The sequence below is a fragment of the Aulostomus chinensis genome, chromosome 15 (genome assembly GCF_037954235.1).
Source record: "Aulostomus chinensis isolate RoL2024-O1b breed Wild chromosome 15, RoL_Achi_v1.0, whole genome shotgun sequence".
NCBI lineage: Eukaryota > Metazoa > Chordata > Actinopteri > Syngnathiformes > Aulostomidae > Aulostomus > Aulostomus chinensis.
The window spans coordinates 15,052,501-15,075,009 of record NC_141334.1 but is presented as its reverse complement, the minus strand read 5'-3'; the positions used below and the strand labels follow the sequence as shown (position 1 = coordinate 15,075,009).

General features: G+C 42.2%; 1 protein-coding gene across 2 annotated transcripts in view; it reads right to left on the bottom strand.

Moving 5' to 3' along the window:
- Positions 1-4,964: 4,964 nt before the first annotated feature.
- The window catches only part of cxxc5a (CXXC finger protein 5a), a 23,381-nt gene continuing 5,836 nt past the window's right edge, over positions 4,965-22,509 (bottom strand). The window contains exons 2-3 of one of the 2 annotated variants that reach the window (XM_086226470.1): positions 18,388-19,401; positions 4,965-6,502 (exon numbers count right to left, since the gene is read on the bottom strand). In XM_086226470.1, coding sequence (XP_086082596.1) covers positions 6,461-6,502; positions 18,388-19,182 — 837 coding nt within the window. In that variant the 5' untranslated portion in view covers positions 19,183-19,401 and the 3' untranslated portion in view covers positions 4,965-6,460. Of the gene's footprint in view, positions 6,506-18,387; positions 19,402-22,509 lie in introns of both variants that reach the window. The other variant, XM_086226469.1, reaches the window with a different exon arrangement.

The following is a 22,509-nucleotide window of genomic DNA, read 5'->3' as shown; positions in this document are numbered from 1 at the left end:
CCCATTTTCACCTGTTTGATTTCTTGCATCACTCCTGCAGAGCATTAAAGCTCCTCTGCGTGAAGCAGTCAGGGACACACAACACCGCAACACAGTTCTCAGTACCAGAAGTGCTAAGATGGCTGCCCCAAGAGGTGATGTCTCTTACCTCAACAGGGCACTCCATGATCCTTCCTCCTCTGCTGCATCCTCCTCCTCCAGCAGATGCAGCCCAACAAGCACCGTCCTCCTGGTACGACCTGCCACCTTAACCTCATGTGGTGCATCAGTGCGTTTTGTGTCTGCTCTTAACCTGGAGAGGTGGTGCCATGGTGGTCATCCGGGTGGTTGGAGGGTTCTCCAGGCCTAAAGAGTTGATCAGGTTTGGTTTTGCTACCTTAGTTTCTTACTTTGCTTTATGCACCCTCTGACAGATGCGCGCCTCGACTTACTACTGCGTGTACTGACACACGCACACATGCTTTATCTAGTCCGACTTCAAGCATCTTCATTTAGTTGTTTGCCTTTTAACTGTGCAATGTTGGGACCTTTTCTTGTTATGACATTGTGAGCTTGTGAGCTAGGTCATGACAGGCACATTGATGAGTTGCAGGAAACACGTCTCATCCCAGCTGAGTGTTCCATTTTCAGGGCCAGCTGCTTTCCTCCAATAAGCTGTTCCTTCTCAGCCAATCCGCTTTTAACCCAACTGAGCATTTTGCGAGCTTTACCCACACAGACACACAGCCCCCCCCATGGTGTGCTACCAGACACAGTGCTGCAGGTGCAGTTCAGTCGACCTCTGTTGTTTTTATGTGTGACGAATATGAAGCAGTAATTTGCATTACTGATTGTGAAGAAGACTACGGCAGTAAGCTGGTTACCCTGGACGTAGAAAGAGCTACGCAGCATGTCAGTACCTGTTATCTCTGCATAAATGGAGGCTAATTTCAAGAGGTTACGATTTCCAGTTCACCTACTGTACACACACACTTTTGTTTTTTTGTTGTTGTTGTTGTTGTTGATTGAGATGCATCATCATTAGCTGAAGAAAATGTTGATTTCAGGAGCTCAGGTCTCAGGACCAAAGAATGGGTGGGACCTACTGTGATTAAATATAGCAAATAAAGTGCATTAAATGTACCAATGCCTGAGGGGGGGGGGGGGGGGGGTTGCATTGACATCAACATTTGAATCATTCCTTCATGGACTGACACTCAAATTAAGGGTTGAGTCAAACAACTGAGGAGTGAATGTACTAATTTTGATTTGATTGATTGGTTTGATGTTTGATTGCCATCTCCGACTCATAACTGACATAAATACATATATATATATATATATATATATATATATATATATGTGTGTGTGTGTGTGTGTGTGTGTGTGTGTGTGTATACATATGTGTGTGTATGTATATATACATACACACACATGTGTATAAAAAGAGACACATTTCTTCTTTCATTGCTTTTTTTACATTAAAAATGGAAGATTTTTGTCTTTGTTTATTTCTTGTAAGGCTTATTTGATTCCACTGTCTCCATCCATCCATCCATCCATCCATTTTCTTCTGCTTATTCCTGTTAAGGTTCACGGGGGGGGGGGGGGGGGGCTGGAGCCTATCCCAGCGGCTACAGGTGAGAGGAGGGGTTCACCCTGGACAGGTCACCAGTCCATCACAGGGCCAACACATAGAGACAGACAACCATTCACACTGACTGCTGAATGGTGAATATGCAAAAAAAATGTCTGTTAGATTGAAAATGTTTTAATGTTTGTAGAAAGAATAAAAGTTGTTGTTTTTTTTGGGGGGGGGGGTGTTGCCTCTCTTTTAGTGTAAAAGTACAGATTTCTATGATTGATTTGAATTCCTCCAGATTCAGATCACTTTTTTTTTTTTTTGGTCATCCATTTGATTATGTTGCAGAGAAAGGACACGCGTGTTTCTTCAATACATTTTAGAGTCAACTGATTGAAGCCTGTATTTCTTTGAATCAAAATATACACATTTGATCAGAAAAAGAACGTAGATGCCGGATTGTGCTTGGAGCCAACTAATTCAATGAAGACTTCCATGCGTCACATTCTTAGTGAAGGACAGCTGATGTGTTTCCTGTCCATCTACATCCAAATTCTATGAAATAAGCATGAAAGGTTTGAACATTCTGCAGCGCCTCAACAATCCACTGCTGTCTTGACACTGAAACATTCAGTCCTAGGTGGGGGGGTTTTGCATGTATTTTTTTGTTGTTGTTATCTTTAACATTCACCTCTTTCATTTCAAGGTTGAAAACTAGTCAGCTCTCCACAAAATACAGATTGTCACACTTTTATCATTTTTAATGGCATTTAAACAGAAACGCCCACAAAAAGCCATCTGTTTGCTGCTTGGGTCTGAATAGGTACAACACCTAGTTGAACTCAAAGAAGAATTATTTTTTGGGGAGATTCCGGATCATTGCACAAGTATTTTGACAATTATTATATTAGTCACTTACACCACTGTGGGAAGTGCTGTAATTATTGCAGTATTTTAGGGATTTCAAATTGTCCGGCACAGACTGGTCTTACTACTAATAAGACATTTTCACAGCTAAAATAAATATTTTTGAAGTATGCGAAGTACTTCTTTTTTTTTTATTAAATAACAGAACTAGCAGTTATCTAGCCAGTTTCAACTTTTGGAGTCATGCTGTGTGGGCGTGTGTGACGAAGTAAACATTTTATTCATTCATACCTAAAGTGAGATTTATCCTTTATATTTGCACAAGCACTTCTATAATCCCACAACTCTTCTCCTCCTCTGAATGTTAAACCAAAAAATGTGGATCAACAGTTACATAGAGGGTTAATAAAGTCGAAGTTTTCCAAATATCGTTGATCCCTCAGTTGAGTGACCATACTGATTCATTTAACAAGAGACATTCTGTTCTCTCACTATTCGCCTGATTATGCCAGACAGATGGATTCATGACCTGATCGCATTTCAAGACTAAAATGCGTCTCTGTTGCTGTTTCTGATATTATTGGACTCGTCCTTGTAGCAGTATTGTGCAAAATTAAAAATTTAGAACATCCATGGCATCATTATTCTTACACTATGAAACTGGCAAACACCCGGGCTTGTAAAACTTATAAGAGGTACACAATAGATGTCAGGAGCAAGGAGGTACTAACAGCCATCAGACTTGGCTTCCTGTCTGAAAGTCTACATTGAGGTTTAAAAAAATCCTTTGTAAGAACAATCAAATTTGTGCGCAAGAACACTGAGGCCCAAGTGTACACCTCTCTCTGCATGAGGCATTTAAGTGGCTTTCCTTTGATAATCATATAGTCAGGCAAGGGTCCCTCGCTCGTCCTCCAACAGGTTTCAGCTCTCCAGCCTGTGCACTCACTTGCAAAGCTTGCTTGTTTTTCTTCCTGTAAGTCACATTTTACAAGCAACATTCCTCCCTCCTCAACAATTGGACTGCATCAGTTCCTGCTATCTCCCCGGTCAAAGAAGGTGGTGAGCGAGCTGCGAAGGGGCCAGCCTGTGCAGGGGCATTTGGATGGGGGAAGGGCATGTCTGCTGGCAACCAGGGTGAGTAGATCAGTGCGGCTCAGTGTCTGTGAGGCGGTGATAAGATTCCAGGATTTTCCCAGTGTGACAGGCCTGCTCACTGAGCAGAACACCCCTCTGCATGGAGACAACCACCACCACCACCTGACCCCCCCAACCCCTGCCTGCTCCACCTCAGCAGGCAGGACCTGCAGTCACCTGCAGCCACACCCCAAAAATCCTCCCAGCTGAAATTCTTCCATCTGATTTATATTCCTGATTTTTTTTTTTTTTTTTTTTTGGTAAATGTGAAACAAAGTACAAGAGTGAATTTCTTCTTTACAGTCGGACGCTTCTGCACCATACACAGTCACATACACTGCCTCATTCTTTCTCTCCGGCTCTCCTCTCTTCCTTTATCTCTGCCTCCTCAGCCCCCACCTCCCCTCGTCCCCCCTCCCCACTCCCTCTCCCTTGGATGGCAGGTCAGGCAGTGAGCTGTGCGGGCTCAGAGGAGGTAAGGACGCCGCGGTGCACATTAATAATGAAAGGCCTCAGCCACCCCCCCCACACACACCACCACCCTCTACCCCCCCCCCCCCCGACACACACACACACACACATACACACACTCACGCACACACTCCCCCCATCGCCATGGCGATGGCACTAGCCCAGCACTGTCACTGGGGTGGGGGGAAGCTGGGAATATAGCTACACTCTCCAACCCTCTGCTCGCCAAGCTGATCACGAGCTCGTACACAAGCCCACCATACTGGGCCTTCCAGCGAGGATATTCGCTCATTAAAAACACTCAGCACTGTGGCTGCAGCAGAAATCTGCATCTACTTCCCCACCTGGCTATGATAGAGGAACTACGGGGCCGTGAAAAAAGAAATCAGACAGAATTATCGCTTGGTAGGAAATGGACTCATAAGGATCAGCAATTAGTAAAATTTGAAATCTTCAGATTTCACCAAACTTCTCCTTCTACTCCGTGAATGCATCCCTAAATGCACAGTTAGTTTATTCAGGCTTTTATGCAATAAAGTCCAGCTGAAAGGACATTTCCAGAGTGTCTTCATGTCCCATCCTGCTGCATCGCTGAGTGAAACTGGATAGAGAGGTGAGACATAATGGTGGGAGGTATTTGATTGGAATGCTGTAAAGTGGGCGTGTCCATAGGGTGACATATACAGATCTATGAAGGGTGGATGTCATGATATGGATGGTGGATATTTGTTGCTGAAGTAAGCAAGCAGGCGCATGTGAAGAAAAAGAGTGTTTTTGATATAAACTAAACAATTATATATGTTTAAATATGTGAACACTGTGACCAAGAGCTTGAATTAAAAGTTTTTTAAAAAAAATTCCTTTCAGCTGGACAATAACGTCCTGAACAATCCAAATATCGATGATTCCACGCATTACTTATTAATATTTTTGAATAGAAGTGTTTACAAAGCTTTGCAAAAGAGGAAAACCATAACATTTGGATGGATTTCATGCATTTTAAAGAAACACTATGATCAAAATCCATCTTTTTCCACACAACCTTTTTAAATCATTTTGGTGCAATATTTGCACAGCAAGGCTCCCGTATATATGACACTATAGGAAAATATCACATAGGCTGTGAGATCCATACAGCCGCTTAATTTATTTCATCTGCTCACATAAGAATCTTTCTCTCTACCATCAAATTAAATTAGAAAAGGGGAAATTTTTTAATGTTTCTTTTTTTATCAAACCATCTTTTTTTTTTTTTTTAAAGAAACATGCAAATAGACAAGTAGACAAACATCAGAATTGTACATTTGACACAAATACATGCATTCCTTTTTATTCACAAAACCAGTCCAATTTTCTAAACAAATACAAAGATCGGTTATTTTTAAAAGCTGTAGCCACCCCCGCAAAAAAAAAAAAAAAATCATGAAAATATAACAAATAAACAAACAAAATTTTAAAAAAAAACAAACGAACGAAAAAAAAAAGTCATCTTGTCTCAGTGCGTTCAGTAGGGTAGACTCAGAGCAAGTGCTGTCTCTTAGTGCTATTGCCCAGAGCAGTATTGGCACATGCTCAGTAGGGCCACAGTAACATAAGGCTGCCAGTTTCACTAAGGAAGTTTGAAAATGCAGAGGAGGGCTGATTGAGGAGTTTACAGTAGCGACGGATCTGGCAAACAGCACCTTCAGCCTAGCGACAAGTCCCTGGAGATCTGCTCCGTTACACCACTCTCTCAGGTCGGTTCGAAATCTGGAATCAACAGCATTAAAATTGGATTTGTTTTTTGTTTTTTTTCCTTTTCAGAGACAACCGCTGATTTGCTTTTTTTTTTGCTTTTTTTTTTTAAAAACAAAAACAGAAAGAATCTTAAAAATAGACGAGGGTTTCGGTAACATAATGGTGAAGAATTACAATAATGTTTGCCATTAGCCACTAGTTTTAAAATATAGCTGTAAATTTACATTCTCTACACAAGTACTGTATCTTTCCACACATGAACAACATTAACACCAAACACAGAAATTAGTTGATTGTCCACCCTCAGTCCATCATTTCTGTTTCTGGCAATGAACAGTTCCATGTTTAAGTGACAGAAAAGAAAAAAAAAAGAAAAAAAAAGAAAAACCTGTTGGAAAAAGGACAAAGGGTACCAAAATGGAAACATAGAAAAGGGAATGAAAGTCGCCAGAGATGCTTTTCTTTACGCTTCATTTTTGGTTCAAGGAATAAGTAGGTGCATCCATTACCCGAATGATTTCTTTTTCTGCTTTGTTTTTGTGTTGTTGTTGTTTTTTGTTGTTGTTGTTTTTCTATCATTTTATTTGTTGCTTGTTTGTTTGTTAGCCAGTGTCTATTCTGGAGACAATCCAAGAGTTGGCATTGCACTTGATGGCAGAGCTTTGGGTAGGGATTGGAGGAGGAATCCTACTGGAACCACCGGAACGCCGCTCCTGTAGGAAGCATCACCTTCTTAGAAAAACAGAAGACAAGAAGGGAGGAGGGTGGGGGGGGGGGTGGCAGAGGAGAGGAGAGGAAAGGAAGAGGAGGTTGGACTAGTTAATGAAAAGAAGCACACATTTTTTTGCAAATGACATCTTCTACTGAGGAACCTCCTACAGAGAGGAACACCTCACGTCCTTCCTGTGTCTCCACTTTTATGCTCTTGCTGCTAATAGCTGCAACTATTTTCATTTCTGCTTTTAACCCTTTGTGACCTGATGCAACACGCTGTTCTTCTAACTTGAACGCCACATTTCCACGTAGTGGAAATATAGGAGTCTGTTATTTTGCATAATACACTCAAATTGCCCCTAAAAGGCAATGGAAATGCTGATTAGCCTGGGGTGAGATGCTAATTTTGTCTGTTTTTCCAACACCTTAACATGTAGAATATCCTCATGCACCTTCGACAGAGCTGCAGCGATAACAAAAGCCTGTTATTTAGCTCACTGGGTAGCCCATTAGCTCTTTTAGTCTAACACAGTATCCTAAGTCTAAAAGTTACATTTTTTTCAACGAACTCAAGGCAGATGCCAGATACAGAAGCATGACAGAGGCTTCCATAGGAGATTAATGGACTTACACTTGTATCAACAGACAAAGCATAAGAAATGTAAAGGTCAAAGTTTCTCTTTAAATTTCATGTTTCTTTGTGCTACAGAGATAGACAAATAAAGTTTCGATGGATGTTGACAAAACTTTCAGAAAACCCTCAGGTTTTGTAAGTTTTTTTTTTACAAAAATGTCAGAGACTTTACTGGGTGTTTAGGAGCTGGTAATGTAAATTGGGTATAAATTTAGACATAAATGTGGAAAACATGGAGTAATACTTTGTCTAAACCACTGAAACCACAGTTTCTTCAGTTGGCCAAAAAGTAACATCAGCAGAGGTATTTTTACATTGATGAAGGCAGCACATGTAATGTTTGGTATTTCTAGTTAATAAATGAATTGAATAATGAATGACAATTAACTACTCATTTTAAAGTGTGAGGTCTCTCCATCCTGCATTCGTCGGGCCCATTAGCTGCCCCCTCACCCATCAGCGTCACCACAGGAAAAGGCTTCAGCCCTGACTTCACACAAAATCCGATATGCCACATTTATTATTTAGCCGCCACACGCGTTGCTCTCCCACGCCATCATCAATGATGATGCCACTTTCCATCCCCCACCCATCTCTGGCTGTGGTTATCTGTGATTGCTCTGAGCAGGAGTGTCACACATGCATGCAGCTGCAGGGCTGAGCCGAGGCCTGCCACTCAGCAGATAGACAGACACTCAGGTCCCCTGGAGCTGCAGCAACGCTGGCGTCCTGCAAAGTGCAACTCGATTCTGCAGCACGGATTCTTCCGTTCGCCAGATCTGCCTGGAGCGAGGCAGGAAGAGCTCGGCAAACATTTATGCACCCACACACACACACACACACACACACACACACACACACACACACACACACACACACACACACACACACACACTCTAGCACCAAACCAATATGTATTCAAGTACAGTCGCACACCTCCACACACAGTGGCACGTTAACCAACACTCTCAGCACACCCCCGAAATCACACCAAACAGTGAGACTGCTAAACTAAAATTCTTATGATGGATTTAGCTTCACTTTTCTATCAGAACTGGTCAACAGAAGGTGTAAGGAATCATGCAAACAAAATCCACTTGACCATACCTGATAGAAATGCATGCATCAGTCACATATTTACATCTGCAAACACATTTTGAAGCAATCGCTGAATGTAAAGCACACAATCAAACTTTCATCCATCTCCTACGCTGAGCTGCTCTCTTGCACGGATTTTAAAATAAAAATAAAAATACATAGGAAACCGTAACATCACCAAAGCTTCACAGGTTTGATTCGTGTTTATTGTAAAAGTCAACCCATGCTGACACAAATGAGAGAGTTTTGTTCCAGTTAAAAGACTTCAAACAAGGTAATTACTCTCCGCTAAGTATAGAGCACCCGCTCTGTTTGTGAAAGGCAATAAGTAGACATTGAATGGCACCACGTCGTTCACATAATCATGGAGTTAATTTTGATAAAAACAAGTGGTGCTGCTAATTTTCTTTAAACCTTGAATACATAAGCTACACCTTTCAGTGGTCCACAGTATATCATATACATTGGGATCTAAGGCGGGGGGGGGGGGGTGTGGTCAAAATTGCTAATTGTTTGTCCCTGTTTGGCCTTGAATTTAAGAAAGAATATTTCATAATGTTAGCAAGTTGAGACGAAGTCCGTTATTGAAAAGTTTTATTTACTGAGATCCAGTAAGAAGAAAAAGACAACTTGCTCACCTGTTGAAAGGTTATTTAAAAGATACAAGAAGACTAGACCTCTTTCCAGTCGTCAATATAGCATCAGGTTTAGAATTAGAATGATATTCAATTAAAGTAGTGAATAGTGTGAATATCTTCACTGAAAATGAGACTAAAAATGTACAGCTTTTTCAGATTTACTTAATAATATTGTGGATGATCAAATGACTAAAATGTGACTAAAATTAATGTGCATTTAAGTCAAAAGAATAAAACTAAATCAAAAACAGCTTCATATCAAACAAGAAACATAAAGGCTCACCACAAAGAATAAAATGTCACTCTTTATCGACGAGAACTAGATTAAAATACTGACATTTTCTTATGAGCCTAAATTGCTCTGGAAAATAGAAATTGGTTGGAAATGACTAAATAATGGAAAAAATATTTGACACACAACTATACTGATATTAAAAATAGCTGCCAAAATTAACACTACTGCTGAAGACGTATGCGACCAGTACTAATATATGATGCAAAACTCAGGCACATAAATAGACAGCCTTTCCCTGTGCTGGGGTCCATTTTGCCTGACAACCATCCCATACATGAACAATATAATAAATTGCAGCTAAAACAAGCGTAGCTCTCATTCTGTTGTAGTAACAAAGATAAGAATTAGAAATCACTGGATGTCTTTGCAGTTCCAGTCAATCAGGAAAAGTTTGACAACAGAGAAAACCACATCTGGCCACATCTGCTACTTCACATCAGCTCCACATCAACCTTTCCAACACCGTGTTTCAGAATAACCCTACAAACTACATCAGTATGTGCTGCATACTTCCTATTAATGCCATTACTCAGGCCAGACGGTCACATGACTGAATCACATGACTGAAGGCCAGTCTCCCCCCACCCAGTGTGTGTCTCACATAAAAAGTCACATCTAATATCAGGAATATAGAGTTAGCTCTCCCGTTGCTTCCTCTCCTGCGAATCTATTCAACCATACCTCACGTGCACCAAACACACACATTACGCAGTTGGTACACACTGCTTAATCAATTTGATGTCATCAGTATAAAAAAATATCTGATTATGTGATTAAGGACAAAGTGTTTTCGGTGCTATTCTTCTTCATTTAAAAAAAAAAATAAAAATCTTGAATAAATTAGACTGTAAAAAAAACCAAAACTAGCTTTCAATCATATTCGCAGTGTATCATTTCCTGCCAACAATATTTTAGTTTTAACCCCTCTCATCTCTTTCTGATGACCTCTCCACATCATCACCCAGCTGTTCAGCAGGACAGCAACATCTGGCACTGCCACAGATGTGAAGAAACCTGGTCCGGACCGGTCTGACCCACAGACCTTCATATGTGTCAAGAAAAAACACGGAGGATGTAATTTCTGATAATTTTTTTTTCTCTTTCTTCAACATCAAACATGTGCAATCAGTAGAAAATGGCAACATAGTTCACAAACAGAGAGACCCCTCCTCCTTCTCACTGCTGATTGCAGCGAGTGAAACAGATGGATCTGTGGGTCTGAAGTGGCCAATCACTAAAATCGATGGATGTGTGCGGTTTTTCAAACGAGATTAGCACATTTCTCTTTACATAGCAAAAACAACTTGAATTACACACCCTGAAAGTAGAAAAAGAGGACATCCTTCAGTTTTGTTTTTCTCCACTTACCACTTCTCTAATGATTTGAATCCACCTTAAATTCTCACAGCAACTTATAAAAACCTTTCGGAGTGAAGAGCAAGCCGTTGGATGAATTCAGTTCTCATCATTAACCAGCAACCGCTTCATATAATGGCATCATCAGTGACAAAACCCACTAATAGAGTGATACAAAACACCTCCACCTTCAGCCGTGCACCGGGGATGTCTCACTGAGAGGGAAAAAATACAAGCCTTTTAACAACTGAATGAAAACAACGCTGACCTCCATTCTCGCTACACAGGTGAATAAAAACCTGCACTCCCTGACAGAGGTCAGTTGTGATTGACGTGATTCCGCTTTTCAGATAAATATCATCTCCTGTTTTGAAGCCAGGACAAGGGAATCTTGTCTGACTTCCTTAGATCCAAGCTGAGTCTGGTAAATATGAGGCCCATCTTACTCTCAGACATAAGGGGAAAACGTTTGCATGGTAAAGCTGTATATTGAGATAGATAGATAGATAGATAGATAGATAGATAGATAGATAGATAGATAGATAGATAGATAGATAGATAGATAGATAGATAGATAGATAGATAGATAGATAGACAGATAAATAGATAGATAGATAGATAGATAGATAGATAGATAGATAGATAGATAGATAGATAGATAGATAGATAGATAGATAGACAGATAGATAGATAGATAGATAGATAGATAGATAGACAGATAAATAGATAGATAGATAGATAGATAGATAGATAGATAGATAGATAGATAGATAGATAGATAGAAAGATAGATGGATAGACAGATGTCATCTCACTATGTCTCCAATCAATCTCCACCCTGCTGTAACCAAGCAGACAAATATACCTGTGTCCATATTGAAAACAAACTTGTGAGATTGTTTCCATACCACCCAGCCCTCTTACATGAAGACAAAAATTCAAATTCGCGGTGGTGTTTCAAAAAAAAAAGAAAAAAAAAAGAAAGAAAATGAAATCCGAATTCGGCTCATGTCCATCATCTGGTTTGCAGTGAATGTAAGCTTCACGTCTGAAGATGGCGGTATAGGCAGCATACGCATGGCTGTAACAAAGGGTAGAAGAAGAGTTGTCATCGCAGTCTGGAACAACCGTCTACCAGCAGAAACTGGACAGAAATCTCGAGGAATTACTTTTATTCAGGCAGCTTGTGATTGTTCCTGAATGCCAGCTAGTGTCGGCCATGTTGCCGCTGCCTGGAGATGACGACAAAGTATGGGATTGTCCAGTAAGATGCGGTGAATGGAAACAACTTATTCCAAAAATGTGTTTCCATCTCCAAATTTTGAGCTTTTTTTTGTAAAAGGCAAAAATTACCTCGAACGAACATATGAACCTTTATGAAATTTAAAATTTTGCTTCACCGTACAGTGTTAGAGACGCATGACGACAGATCCAACTCAGTGAACATCAGACCTCAGTGAGCCCCAAAGACTTTTAGCTTTGCTGGTGAAATATTTAAATACGTTTCGATGGTCAGGTGGCACATGATGAAATGTTTTAGCAAAACAACTTGAAAAACAAGTTTAACAGTGACCTCCAAGTCTTTCAAGCTAATAAATCAGACCATTCGTGTTTTTCCACCAACGTGCCTCTTTTTTTTCCCCCCCCTTTTTTTTTCTAAATCCAGATGACAAACTACAGAACGACACCTTGGCTTCATCACAACCTTATTTGTGTCCTCCCTCCTCGGTCTGTCCAGTCCAACATGAGCCTGTCTGCCCAGCAACTTGTCTCAGTGTCACTGTCTGTCAGTTTGCATGAGCCTGCTGTGCTGACTGTCTGCTGTATACGGTGTCTGGGAGGCAGAAAAGATCATGAGGCCGTCTGCTAAACCCAGAGTGACGTCTGAAACTGGCAAAGTGGCCCCCTGATGCACAACACCGGTATGTTCAAGTTTAGCTGATGACAAAGATGTTACAATATAAATATTTTATTCTACAAGACAAAAACTCTTAAAATATATTTCCAGTTGTTACCTACACACAGGTTCAGTTCATCCCGCCTGTGTAGTTAAAACAGCATCCAGAGACTGACATCACTGGAGGCTATTCAGACTGAAAGGAACTGCCTTCCCACTTATTTCTATCAAATGTAGCATTCTCAGAATAAATCCAGACATCTTCAGCCAGTGAGCTGGGAGGTGGCAAAGGCCTCTGCATGCTAACTCCCCCTCACTTGCCAATTTTACGCTCCTCTTTGAGCTGCCATGAGCCGTCAACACCCTTAAAATAAGCACACTGCTGCTGGACTGCACTTGTGTATCGACGTGTGTGCTCACAGGTTTCTTACAAACATGAGCTCAGCCGTTCGATGCAAACACGGTGAAACAAAGCCCGTCTTTTTAAAGCAACAAACATGTGCTCACATGCGCTCACACAAACACAAACACACACACACACACACGCACAAAGACACACATATGATATATATATGTGTGTGTGTGTTTGTGTGCATGTGTGTGTGTGCCTGAAAACAGTCAAAACAATGCACCCAAAGCAACTGACAAAGTGACCGCAAGACGTGTGTTAAATAAGACGTCATGTCCCTTTAGAGAGCGCACACGCAGACGGGATGTGGCGCCTCTGGCTTTGATTGGAGGAGACTGTGACACTCAAGGGCTCTTTGAGCTACAGCTGAGGCTCACTGCATTTCACCGTGAACTCCATGAGCCAGGAGGATCGTGTATCCTGGCACAGGTGCTGCCACAGTCGTCCATGAATATGCATTAAACACATCCAGAGGAGGCAGGAAGATCCTGTCCTTATTAATGTACGCACTGACGTCATCCTCTCAATATTGACTTCTCTTCCTCCGATGAAGCACAACCTCCGTGAATCTCATCATCTCACATTTTGTCGGTGACATCACGCTAAGAGACAAGGCGGTTTTCTCTGGTCTAATCACCTGCTGAATAAGAGCTGTTGACTTAATGACAAACAGATAAATACTTAACTGCTGAAGGGAAAGCACTGAGTGTGTCAGAATTGAAAATGTGCTGCTCAGAACTCGCCAGTTTATTAGGTACACCTACATTAAAATAGCAGAGTAAAATACCGTAATACTGCAATCAATCCTCCCTCCAGGATTGTAATCACAGGTGGTAAATCCTGATATGTGTGTAAAAAACTTCAGGATTGACTCAACCTATTCACACGAGCATCAGTAAAGAACTACAGGTTCTTAAATGTACTCTAAAGAACTACGTAAAAAGTACTGCATCAAGAATTTCAAGCATTTAGGACGGGGACTGCGCCTGCTGCTGCAGTGTTGCATGGTTCATCTACGTCACGGTCACTCCAGTTGATGCTGCTCCTCCTGGAACGCCACCAACATCATACTCTTCACGAAAAAACAGTTTCTCCACAGGCGAGAGTCACTAACTCGTCTCTTAACGTTTGGCAGGCGTCTTCACCTTCATCCTTTGTACGTTTCGGCAAGCAGAAACCTAAATAAGAGTGAATTACCGCCACATTTGTTGGAGAGTGACTCTGTTTCTCCAATGATTTGAATCGATTTCGTTTTCTGTTCTTTTTTTTGAAAAAAAAAAACTAGATTTGATGAGGAAAGCTAATATTTGAACGTGGAAAGAAAACATTATTAATGCCACGGTTCAGTGGCAGGTCAGGAGCTCCCACCACGGCTGTCTGTCTCTTGAGGTCAGGCGGGAGTCTGGGAGTGAATGTATGACCAACAGGAGTCACAAAACGCCACTCGCAAGTTTGATGATTGAATGTAGGTCAATTGATGGAGCATTCATAATCAAAGTCATCAACCTTGTCGGCAGCTGACAGAGGAATCTGAGCCCCGAGCCATCGCAGAGGTCCTGTTTAGGGTGAAATACGGCAGTGACACGGTATTTGCAGCATGAGATGAACTTGTGAGCAAGAAATGAAACTATTATTAACGTTTAAATAAATGTTCAATATCACAGTTCCGTAAAAAAAAAATCACAGTTAGGTAAGTTTTTATGACATAAATATGCCTATCAAAGAGGTTATTTGCCACGTTTCATTTCGTCCTCTTGTGTCCACAACGTGCACAAAACAGGTTTGAACATACATGCATGTTTTAGAATATGGAAACATCATTTTTGAAAGTTTGTCAGCCTTAATGGGAAATAAATGTCTGTCTCTGTAATAGAGAATGGGTCCTTATATGAAAATTGTGGCAAATGATTCAGTTTCATTCAATTTATCCAGGTGCATTTTACGTTCTGTCAGTTGTTTATCAGGAAAAGTTGCTGTACATCCGTCTTTACGCAAGCAGCCTCCCTAAAAAATAAACCGCGTCTAAGAATATCACTCTGAAAAGGATGAAGATCTTGACACAACACCACGAAACGACCGAGTCCAGTTAACGGATCCTTTTTTTTTCGGTGATTCTGTGAGGAACATGTAGAAGACAATAGCAGTTTATAAAGCAGCATCAGAGGATTATCACTGGGATTACCGTGTCAAGACGACTTTTGTTTCTTGCTGTGGGTTGTCAGGCGATTGAGGTTAGGGTTTTTGTATGTGTGTGTGTGTGTGTGTGTGTGTGTGTGTGTGGGTGTGTGTGTGGGTAGATGTAAGCTGAACACATGTCGTCATTCTACATTGGCATGAATATTTCTTGCCTTTCTCACAGTGATCACATGCTTCTGACCCACAGTACATCTGCAGAAGCTTCAGCTCTCCAAGAAAGTGCTGCGTCATTGCAAATATGTGTTCCTCGACTAATGAGACCCTGACCCCTTCTGTCTGTATTTGATGCATATAATCCACATTTCAACACAAATTGAACTTCAGCCAAGTGATGGCGGCAGTGGTGGAGGGGCGGGGCTCTCGACTCTGATGTGTGGTTGCTTGCTCTGGCAGGGTTTAAGACTAAAAAGCTGTTTTCCTTACCATTTAGTTTTGACAGCCACAATGGGTTTATGCATCGGGAATGTTGTAATCAAGGTAATAGAGAAGAGCCGCCCATGCAACACTGCAGTGGTATTGTTCAAGGATTAGGACATGCCATAATCCTTTAACAATATTCATTACTCTGCTGTTGTTGCGCTATATTGTACAAGTTGAATTAAGTTGCAAGCTGCTTGACAGACACATTAAATATATTGGCGAGTAGTGAATGATGTCAAGAGTAAAGAATCTGAGCAAGCGTGGTAATTACAGCGCGTACAACTACTAAAGTCAATCAGGCCGCTACACTTTAGCCTTTTGATTGCAGCTTCGCCAGACGGTGACGTAGCAGGCGGGGTGATTACCTACATCAACGCTCATGAATATTCAAGTACTTCAGGTTTGGCACATCGGATGTTAAAGAGCTGGTATCAGGCTGACGGCCATGACACCTTACATTGAAAATCATGCATTAAAACAGTAATAGTAATTGAATTGAACAAGGAACTCAAACGATTAACAAATGAAGCTTCTCATCAATGCGCAGCTGAACACCAAGAAAAACAACAGGCTGATTTGAAAATACACCAGTGTGATTTTCAACAAAGTCATTGGCCTTGCCTTTCTTTCTCCCCAATTTTTTTACTTGCTCACTATGAAACACAATTTGACATTCGCTGATAATTCTCAGAATTCTACCGTGTGTGAACTTAAAATACCGGGATTATCTTTGCATGTAGTTTTCAGCTTTCCAAAAACTTTGCCGAACTTTGTCCAGGGAATAAATAATTCTGACTCGACTGGTTGATCAGATCACAATTATTGTGGAAAAAAAAAGAGAAAAAAAATGCAGTTAATTGCTTAAAGATACAAAAACTGCAATGAAAAGGCGAACAGTCTTCTTTGTTTCTGCATATCTCCATGTTTCTGGTAAACCTATAAAGGTAGGAAGGGACTTGTCAGGGCTTTTAATTGGCGCTTACATCACCAGATGGTGCCAAACAAGTATAACGTGATAGAAAAACCAGAGATTAACCAGAGACTCAGCTGGGCAAGCTAGCTATTCCTGATTAGCCCTCTGCTAACTTGATTGTGGATAAAATCATTTAATCATGCAGCTCTTTGAGACTTTCAAAATGTTACCTGACCAAATAAATGAACATAATTCTGAGAGTGAGAGGTTATATGACACAATGTATCCACTATTCATACAACCACTTCTCTCTATGGGAAATGTCTTTTGGGGGACACAGGGAATCACATGGTACGTGTAGAAGCGGCACAACAATCAGAGAATGCATTTTCATTGGACGGAGGATTAGGTCACTCCCCTAACATTTGAATTGTTTAATTGTTTAAGCAGGAAGAAAACAGGTATTAATACACTTGGCTTATCTAGAACTTTTCAAGCTGGCAGTCTGATCCTATGGCTACATTTTTAAGAACTCTTTTTTTGCATTGATTGCTATTTTATTCATTTATTGTGATGATCTAGTTTGAATTTATAATCATAGGTATTGCTCTGTTTTACTTTTTTGCCTATTTCTGTCTGTTTGTAAGTTGGCCTTGAGTTCTTTGAAAAGTGCCCCTAAAAATGAATCATTATTATTAATTATTATTATTATTATTATTATCATCATCATCATCATTATCATTAGCAGTAGTACTAGCAGTAGGAGCAGTTGTAGTATTAGAGGAGCATTTGTGGCAAAAGTGATATCTTCCATGTGCATCAGTTAACTGCACCACAACAGGGAGAGTTTATATTCTGCATGAAGTCAAACTATTGTGTTTTTGTGTGTATTTGCATCAATGATCCAGTAACTAAACGATCCCTTTAAGGAGTATTTCACTGTAGATGGGCAAAGTCAGCACATCAGCACTGAACAGCCCACCTCTCCACCTACCAAGCAGAGGCCAAGCTGTCACCCTCCATCAGCATCATAAAAAGAAAGAATTAACGCCTCTAGAGTTTCAGGCAAAAATTCTGTTTCTATACAGAGCAGCGTCAATTAGACCCGAGGCTTCTGCACTGGTTCACAGTGTGTTACTTATCTCGCCGTTGTTACATAACAGCAAAGTGACACGGTTATCTATTGATCACAAAAGTGTATTTCCTTTTGAGATAGAACATCTGCTGAAATTGATTTCGTGACAGTTCGGGCTGTCGGCACAGCCGGGGTCGACGAGGCCGCCGAATGTGATGGAGGTAAGGGACAGGATGTTTGGAAGGCCATTTGGATGAGCGGGGGTGTCACCGGAGAGGACAGCGGCAGCAAAGGGGGAGGGGGGGGGGGGGGGGGGCCGCATGTGCCACACTGACACCTGGTGCTCCAGATGACAGTTCTGAGGCCAGATGGACCTCGTTACATGCACACTCATAAACATACCCACATGTGCACTTACACACAAACACATACTGTACACATATGCACCATTACTGTCACTCTGCCAGCTGCCACACTACTATTTTACCCCCCCCCCCAACATATTCACATGCCAGTACATGCAGGATATGCATGTGACCAAACAGGAAATGCTTCAATGACATTATTTCTTTCAGTCACTGAAATGATGAAAAGGGCAGAAGAGATGGGTGACAGGTTATGGTGGACGGATTAAAGAGACCCCATGCTACCCAACACAAACCCTCTCAGTCCTCACCAGCTGTCATTTCCCAGCTTGCGGAGACCTAAAGTGCAGTCCTGCTGGATTTCCACAAAAATGGTTAGATATTGTGGTTTGTATGTGGATTTTATGGAGTTTATTTTCTTTCCCCATCATAATTTTAGATGCCTCCATGTAGATTTCTTTGGTTTGGCACCTTGTGATAGCAAAAGTTGTTGTCACTATTCTGATGCATTGTGGTCCTCGGTATCGCTGGATCAAAGTACACATGTCTTATTCTTAAAGGAGCACTACAAAATTCACAAAGCATTACGAGCACCTCCTCCTTACCTCCAGAGCAGCAGAGGGCTTCTTCTTCAGTTCCTCACATTTACGAAACTTGCAGATCTGGTGGCCAGTTTTGCGATTCCGGCAGCTGCTGCATTGCTCGCAGTTTATCCGCCGGCGGCAAGGTGGACACATGCCGCAGCGTTTTCGCTTCTTTTTACCGGAGTTGATAGCAGAGGCCAGCTCGTTCTGCGCCGGGTACTCGGTCAGGCCAGCCATGTGTAGTGCGCTGTCCGCCAGAAACACTCCAGCCGGCGTCATGATGAAAAGCCCCGGGTTGAAGGGGAAGCCACCCCCTACTCCATATGGGAAGTCAACAGGACCACCTACGGCGTCCGTGACAGACGAACCCTCCAAGTCGCTACCCCCCGAGCCTGCGTCTCCACCGCCAACTCCCACTCCCATGCCCCCAGGCAGGAGCATGTGCTCCATACCGGCCCGCTTTAACAGTGCTGCTGCCTGGGCAAAGTGCAGCAGGCCATTCTGTCCCTCCAGAACCTGCTCTAGGGTCCGGTCCAACTTGGCTGCTGTCAGAGCAGAGACCGTGGGCTGGGGTTGTGGAGGTGGCTGAGGCTTGGCCGGGTGGCTCTTAGTCTCAGTATTGTCTTTGTGTCCATTGGTGGTGGCAGAGGAGACCGCTGTATACTGAGAGAGCGTACGAGATTTCTTAAGGCTCTTACTGAGCGGCTCGCTGATGATACCGCTGCGGTTCCTGCGTTCTATAACAGGAGAGTCCTGCTTGCAGTTACTCCGCTCCAGGTCCTCTGTCCGGCCCCCCTCCGACAGCCCGCTAGACATGGTCCAGAGCGTGTGTGCCTTGGTTGGGGGTGAGGGTGGAAAGGGGGCAGGGGTGAACGAGGAGGGGGAGCAGATACCTTCTCTCGGTCCGTTCTGTGCCCCGGTGAGAGTGATGGCTCACCTTGAGTAATCAGCCAACTGCCAACAGACAGGCCCCGGAGCCTTCTGCTGCTCTACAGCTCAGCCCTCATCCACGGCCTTCCACGAGCCATCTGGAAACTTAACACATGGAGAGAAGGGAGAGAGAGAGAGAGAGTTGTGTAAATGACTCAAAATCCACTTCATCAAACCAATGACACATTTACATTGTTTGTAAAAACAAATAAATAAAAACAGGGTCACTAAATCAATTTTTACTCAACATCCTGATCCAGGTGAAAATGTGCACATTCGTAAAACGACTGAGAAAAACCCTGACTCCCCCTCAGTAGCTGCACTCGTCTCTTTGGTTTGCTAATTAAGAGAATGGGAAGCTTGATATTTCTACTCAAGTCTGAAAAGTTCAATAAGTTGTGACGATTATGACATGAATTACAAATCGACTCATATATTTATACGCATCTGCACATGATGTTTTTTTGTGAATAGTAGATGTCACTGATGTAAGCTGTACTGCAGAAAAACCATAGTCTGAAGCTGTGGTGTGACATTCAACACTGCACCTGTGTTGAAATGGTGCCCAGGTGGACTATTCTAAGACCTGTCAGTATAACAAAACCATGTTTTCTGTTACATTCTCGTCAATTTCTTTTTCCAGAATCTCTATTCTTTTGTATCCATAATAATGTCTTGTTGAGACAAATCTGCACTGGTGCTCCATAAATAAACTGTATCGTTCGGACAGCAGTTTCCTCGTGTGAAGCTCTCGTGTTCACCGTCTGGCAGTGGCGTGTATTGCAGCTGCTGACACACGTTTACGTCACAGCCAAACCCTGTTGCTAGTGTGTCAGCTGTAAAACGATAGATTTATCCAACTAACCATAATTAGTCAACTGGGCCATCGAATGTCTGCGAAGTTGTTGCCTTCGACAAGTCATTATGCGAGAGCTTTTTATGAAAATACGATGCACTGTAGCTTATGTTTCAACTTCACACTGATTGATGCAGTTGTGTGAGACGAAGTCCCTCCCTCGTTTGACGTAAACAAAACAACCAAAATCGTAGACCTTGACATGTGATGTGACTGTGTGAATCAAATATTAATCTTGAATTATTTTCCATCCTGTAACCTGTTGAGGTGTATAACTCAGCTGATCTAATGATGGGGGGGGGGGGGGTTGTGATTCGCTTGGCAGGTAGTGGGAGGCTCGCCGCTGGATGGAGGTGCCTGCAACCACAGACTTTTAGTGTAAGATTCCTGTGGCTGCTCATCTATGAAGAGGAAAACTATGCTGGTATTCTCCTGACCTGTCCATGTTCACAAACAAGCATACCACCTCCCACAGAAACGCTGAGGAAATGGCCGGGCCAGTCCTTATAAGGGAAACAAAGGGAAAAGGAGGGGAAGAGGATGGGGGGGGGGGGGGGTGTCTGTGCAGTGTGTGGAAATTGGAAGGCCAGAATTAGTGGGAGGTAAAGCTTCAAAGCAAAGAGCACAGCCCCCACATTCTCACCAGCTCAGGGGGATGTGGCGCCAGCGAACCAGAGCCAGCTCCACAGCCCCTCAGCCCCATAGTTTCAGTTTCTCCCTCTACAGCACTGACCAGGGTCCGGTTTCCCAAAAGCATCTCTACACTAATTGCATCCCTGCTCAATGTAGGTGAATGTTTAACAGTAACAAAGAGATAGATTTTGTTGTTTTCTGTCATGCTGGACATGAAAAAGGACATATTTAGTGGTTATTTATGGAGACTTTAATGTTGTTAAAAGCTACTGATAGATGCTAAACACACTGTAGCAGCTGCGCCTTTACAAAAGTAAAGCGGAGTACTCGAGTACTTGTCCAACACCATTTCTTGATTAATCATGGCCTGGGAGAATATCCAGCTCTGATCCAAACGCTTCATCAATGCTCTAAATACAGTAAATGTGCTAAAAGACTTGAGTATCCCACAAAATTAATGAACTGGCATATTATCAATAGCTAGAATAAATTAGTTCTCAAGTCATCTACAAAGTGACAAAATTGGCAATCAAGGCTGGTGAAAACAGTTTCAGAAATATCACTGATCAGCTGTGATGTTATAATTCAGCCGGGGACGCCGATATCCCTCCAGCCTCGCAGCAGCCGACCTGCTGATGATGGCGTTTTGAATGAAAATGGCACAGAAGTGTTAACTGATAGTATGGATGTGACGCAGTCCTTCTCATACCGCTGACTTGCTTTGCGTCAATCCCAGTACCACGTCCTGTATGACGATGCCGCTCTGGCACCCAGTCGTGTTTCTTCAAGAGGAAATCTATTTGACAACTGACTCAGAATTGGAGTTCACAGCGGGTTTTATTTAGCTCCTGGTTGTAATATTTTCCGAGTACGCTGATACGCGAATGAAGCCGAGAACAGACAGAAGTTCTTACACTATTTCAAGGTAACTTAGCTTACCTGATTTCATATGACAAGTTAATTTAGCTTATCTTGAGAAAACCAAAAGCCAATTTCTTGAGACAACAACTTCACTTATCAAAAGGAAACAACTTTTGTTTTCTCAACCTAACGAGTATTTTATGGAGACCTCAAAAATAAGTGTGGCTCATTTGATGGGAGCAGATTTCAGTCTTCAAGACCCCAGTAACGGCCGATTCCTTAACTGAACAGAACCGCACTTAGATAATGAAGACTGGTCTGAATGTCATTATCTCTATCAGAGAGGTGCTGGTTGTTGTTTGTGTTAGACCTCACCTGCAATACAATCTGATGACCTGATTGATAAACGGTATTCCTGTATCTGACATGTTCATCTTAAATCACTCGCTACAGTTTTCAAGCAGCCGCCCACACGTGTGTACATCGGTAGTTCTAACAGTACTGCTGCTCCTGTGGACATGGGTCGAGGTTATTACTACCATTTATCCATATTTGAGTCCTACTCTGCCTCCGATCGGCTCGTGCTTGATGTCTCTCAGCATGTGGAGTGAAAGGCATCAGGAGCAGAGGAGGAGAGGGGACAGGTCTCCACAGAATCCAGAGGGAAAAAAACAAACTCTGGTTCATTTTTAAAGAGGATTTTACAAATTCTTTTATGGCTTACCCCCCCCCCCCCCCCCCCCGTAGTAACTGTGCACACCCCTAAAGGTACATATACCTCTGCTTAGGAAGTTTGGCTCTAGAATATACTGCAGGAGAAATTATTGTTTCTAGTGATGACAGGTTAAATTAACCCGTTAACT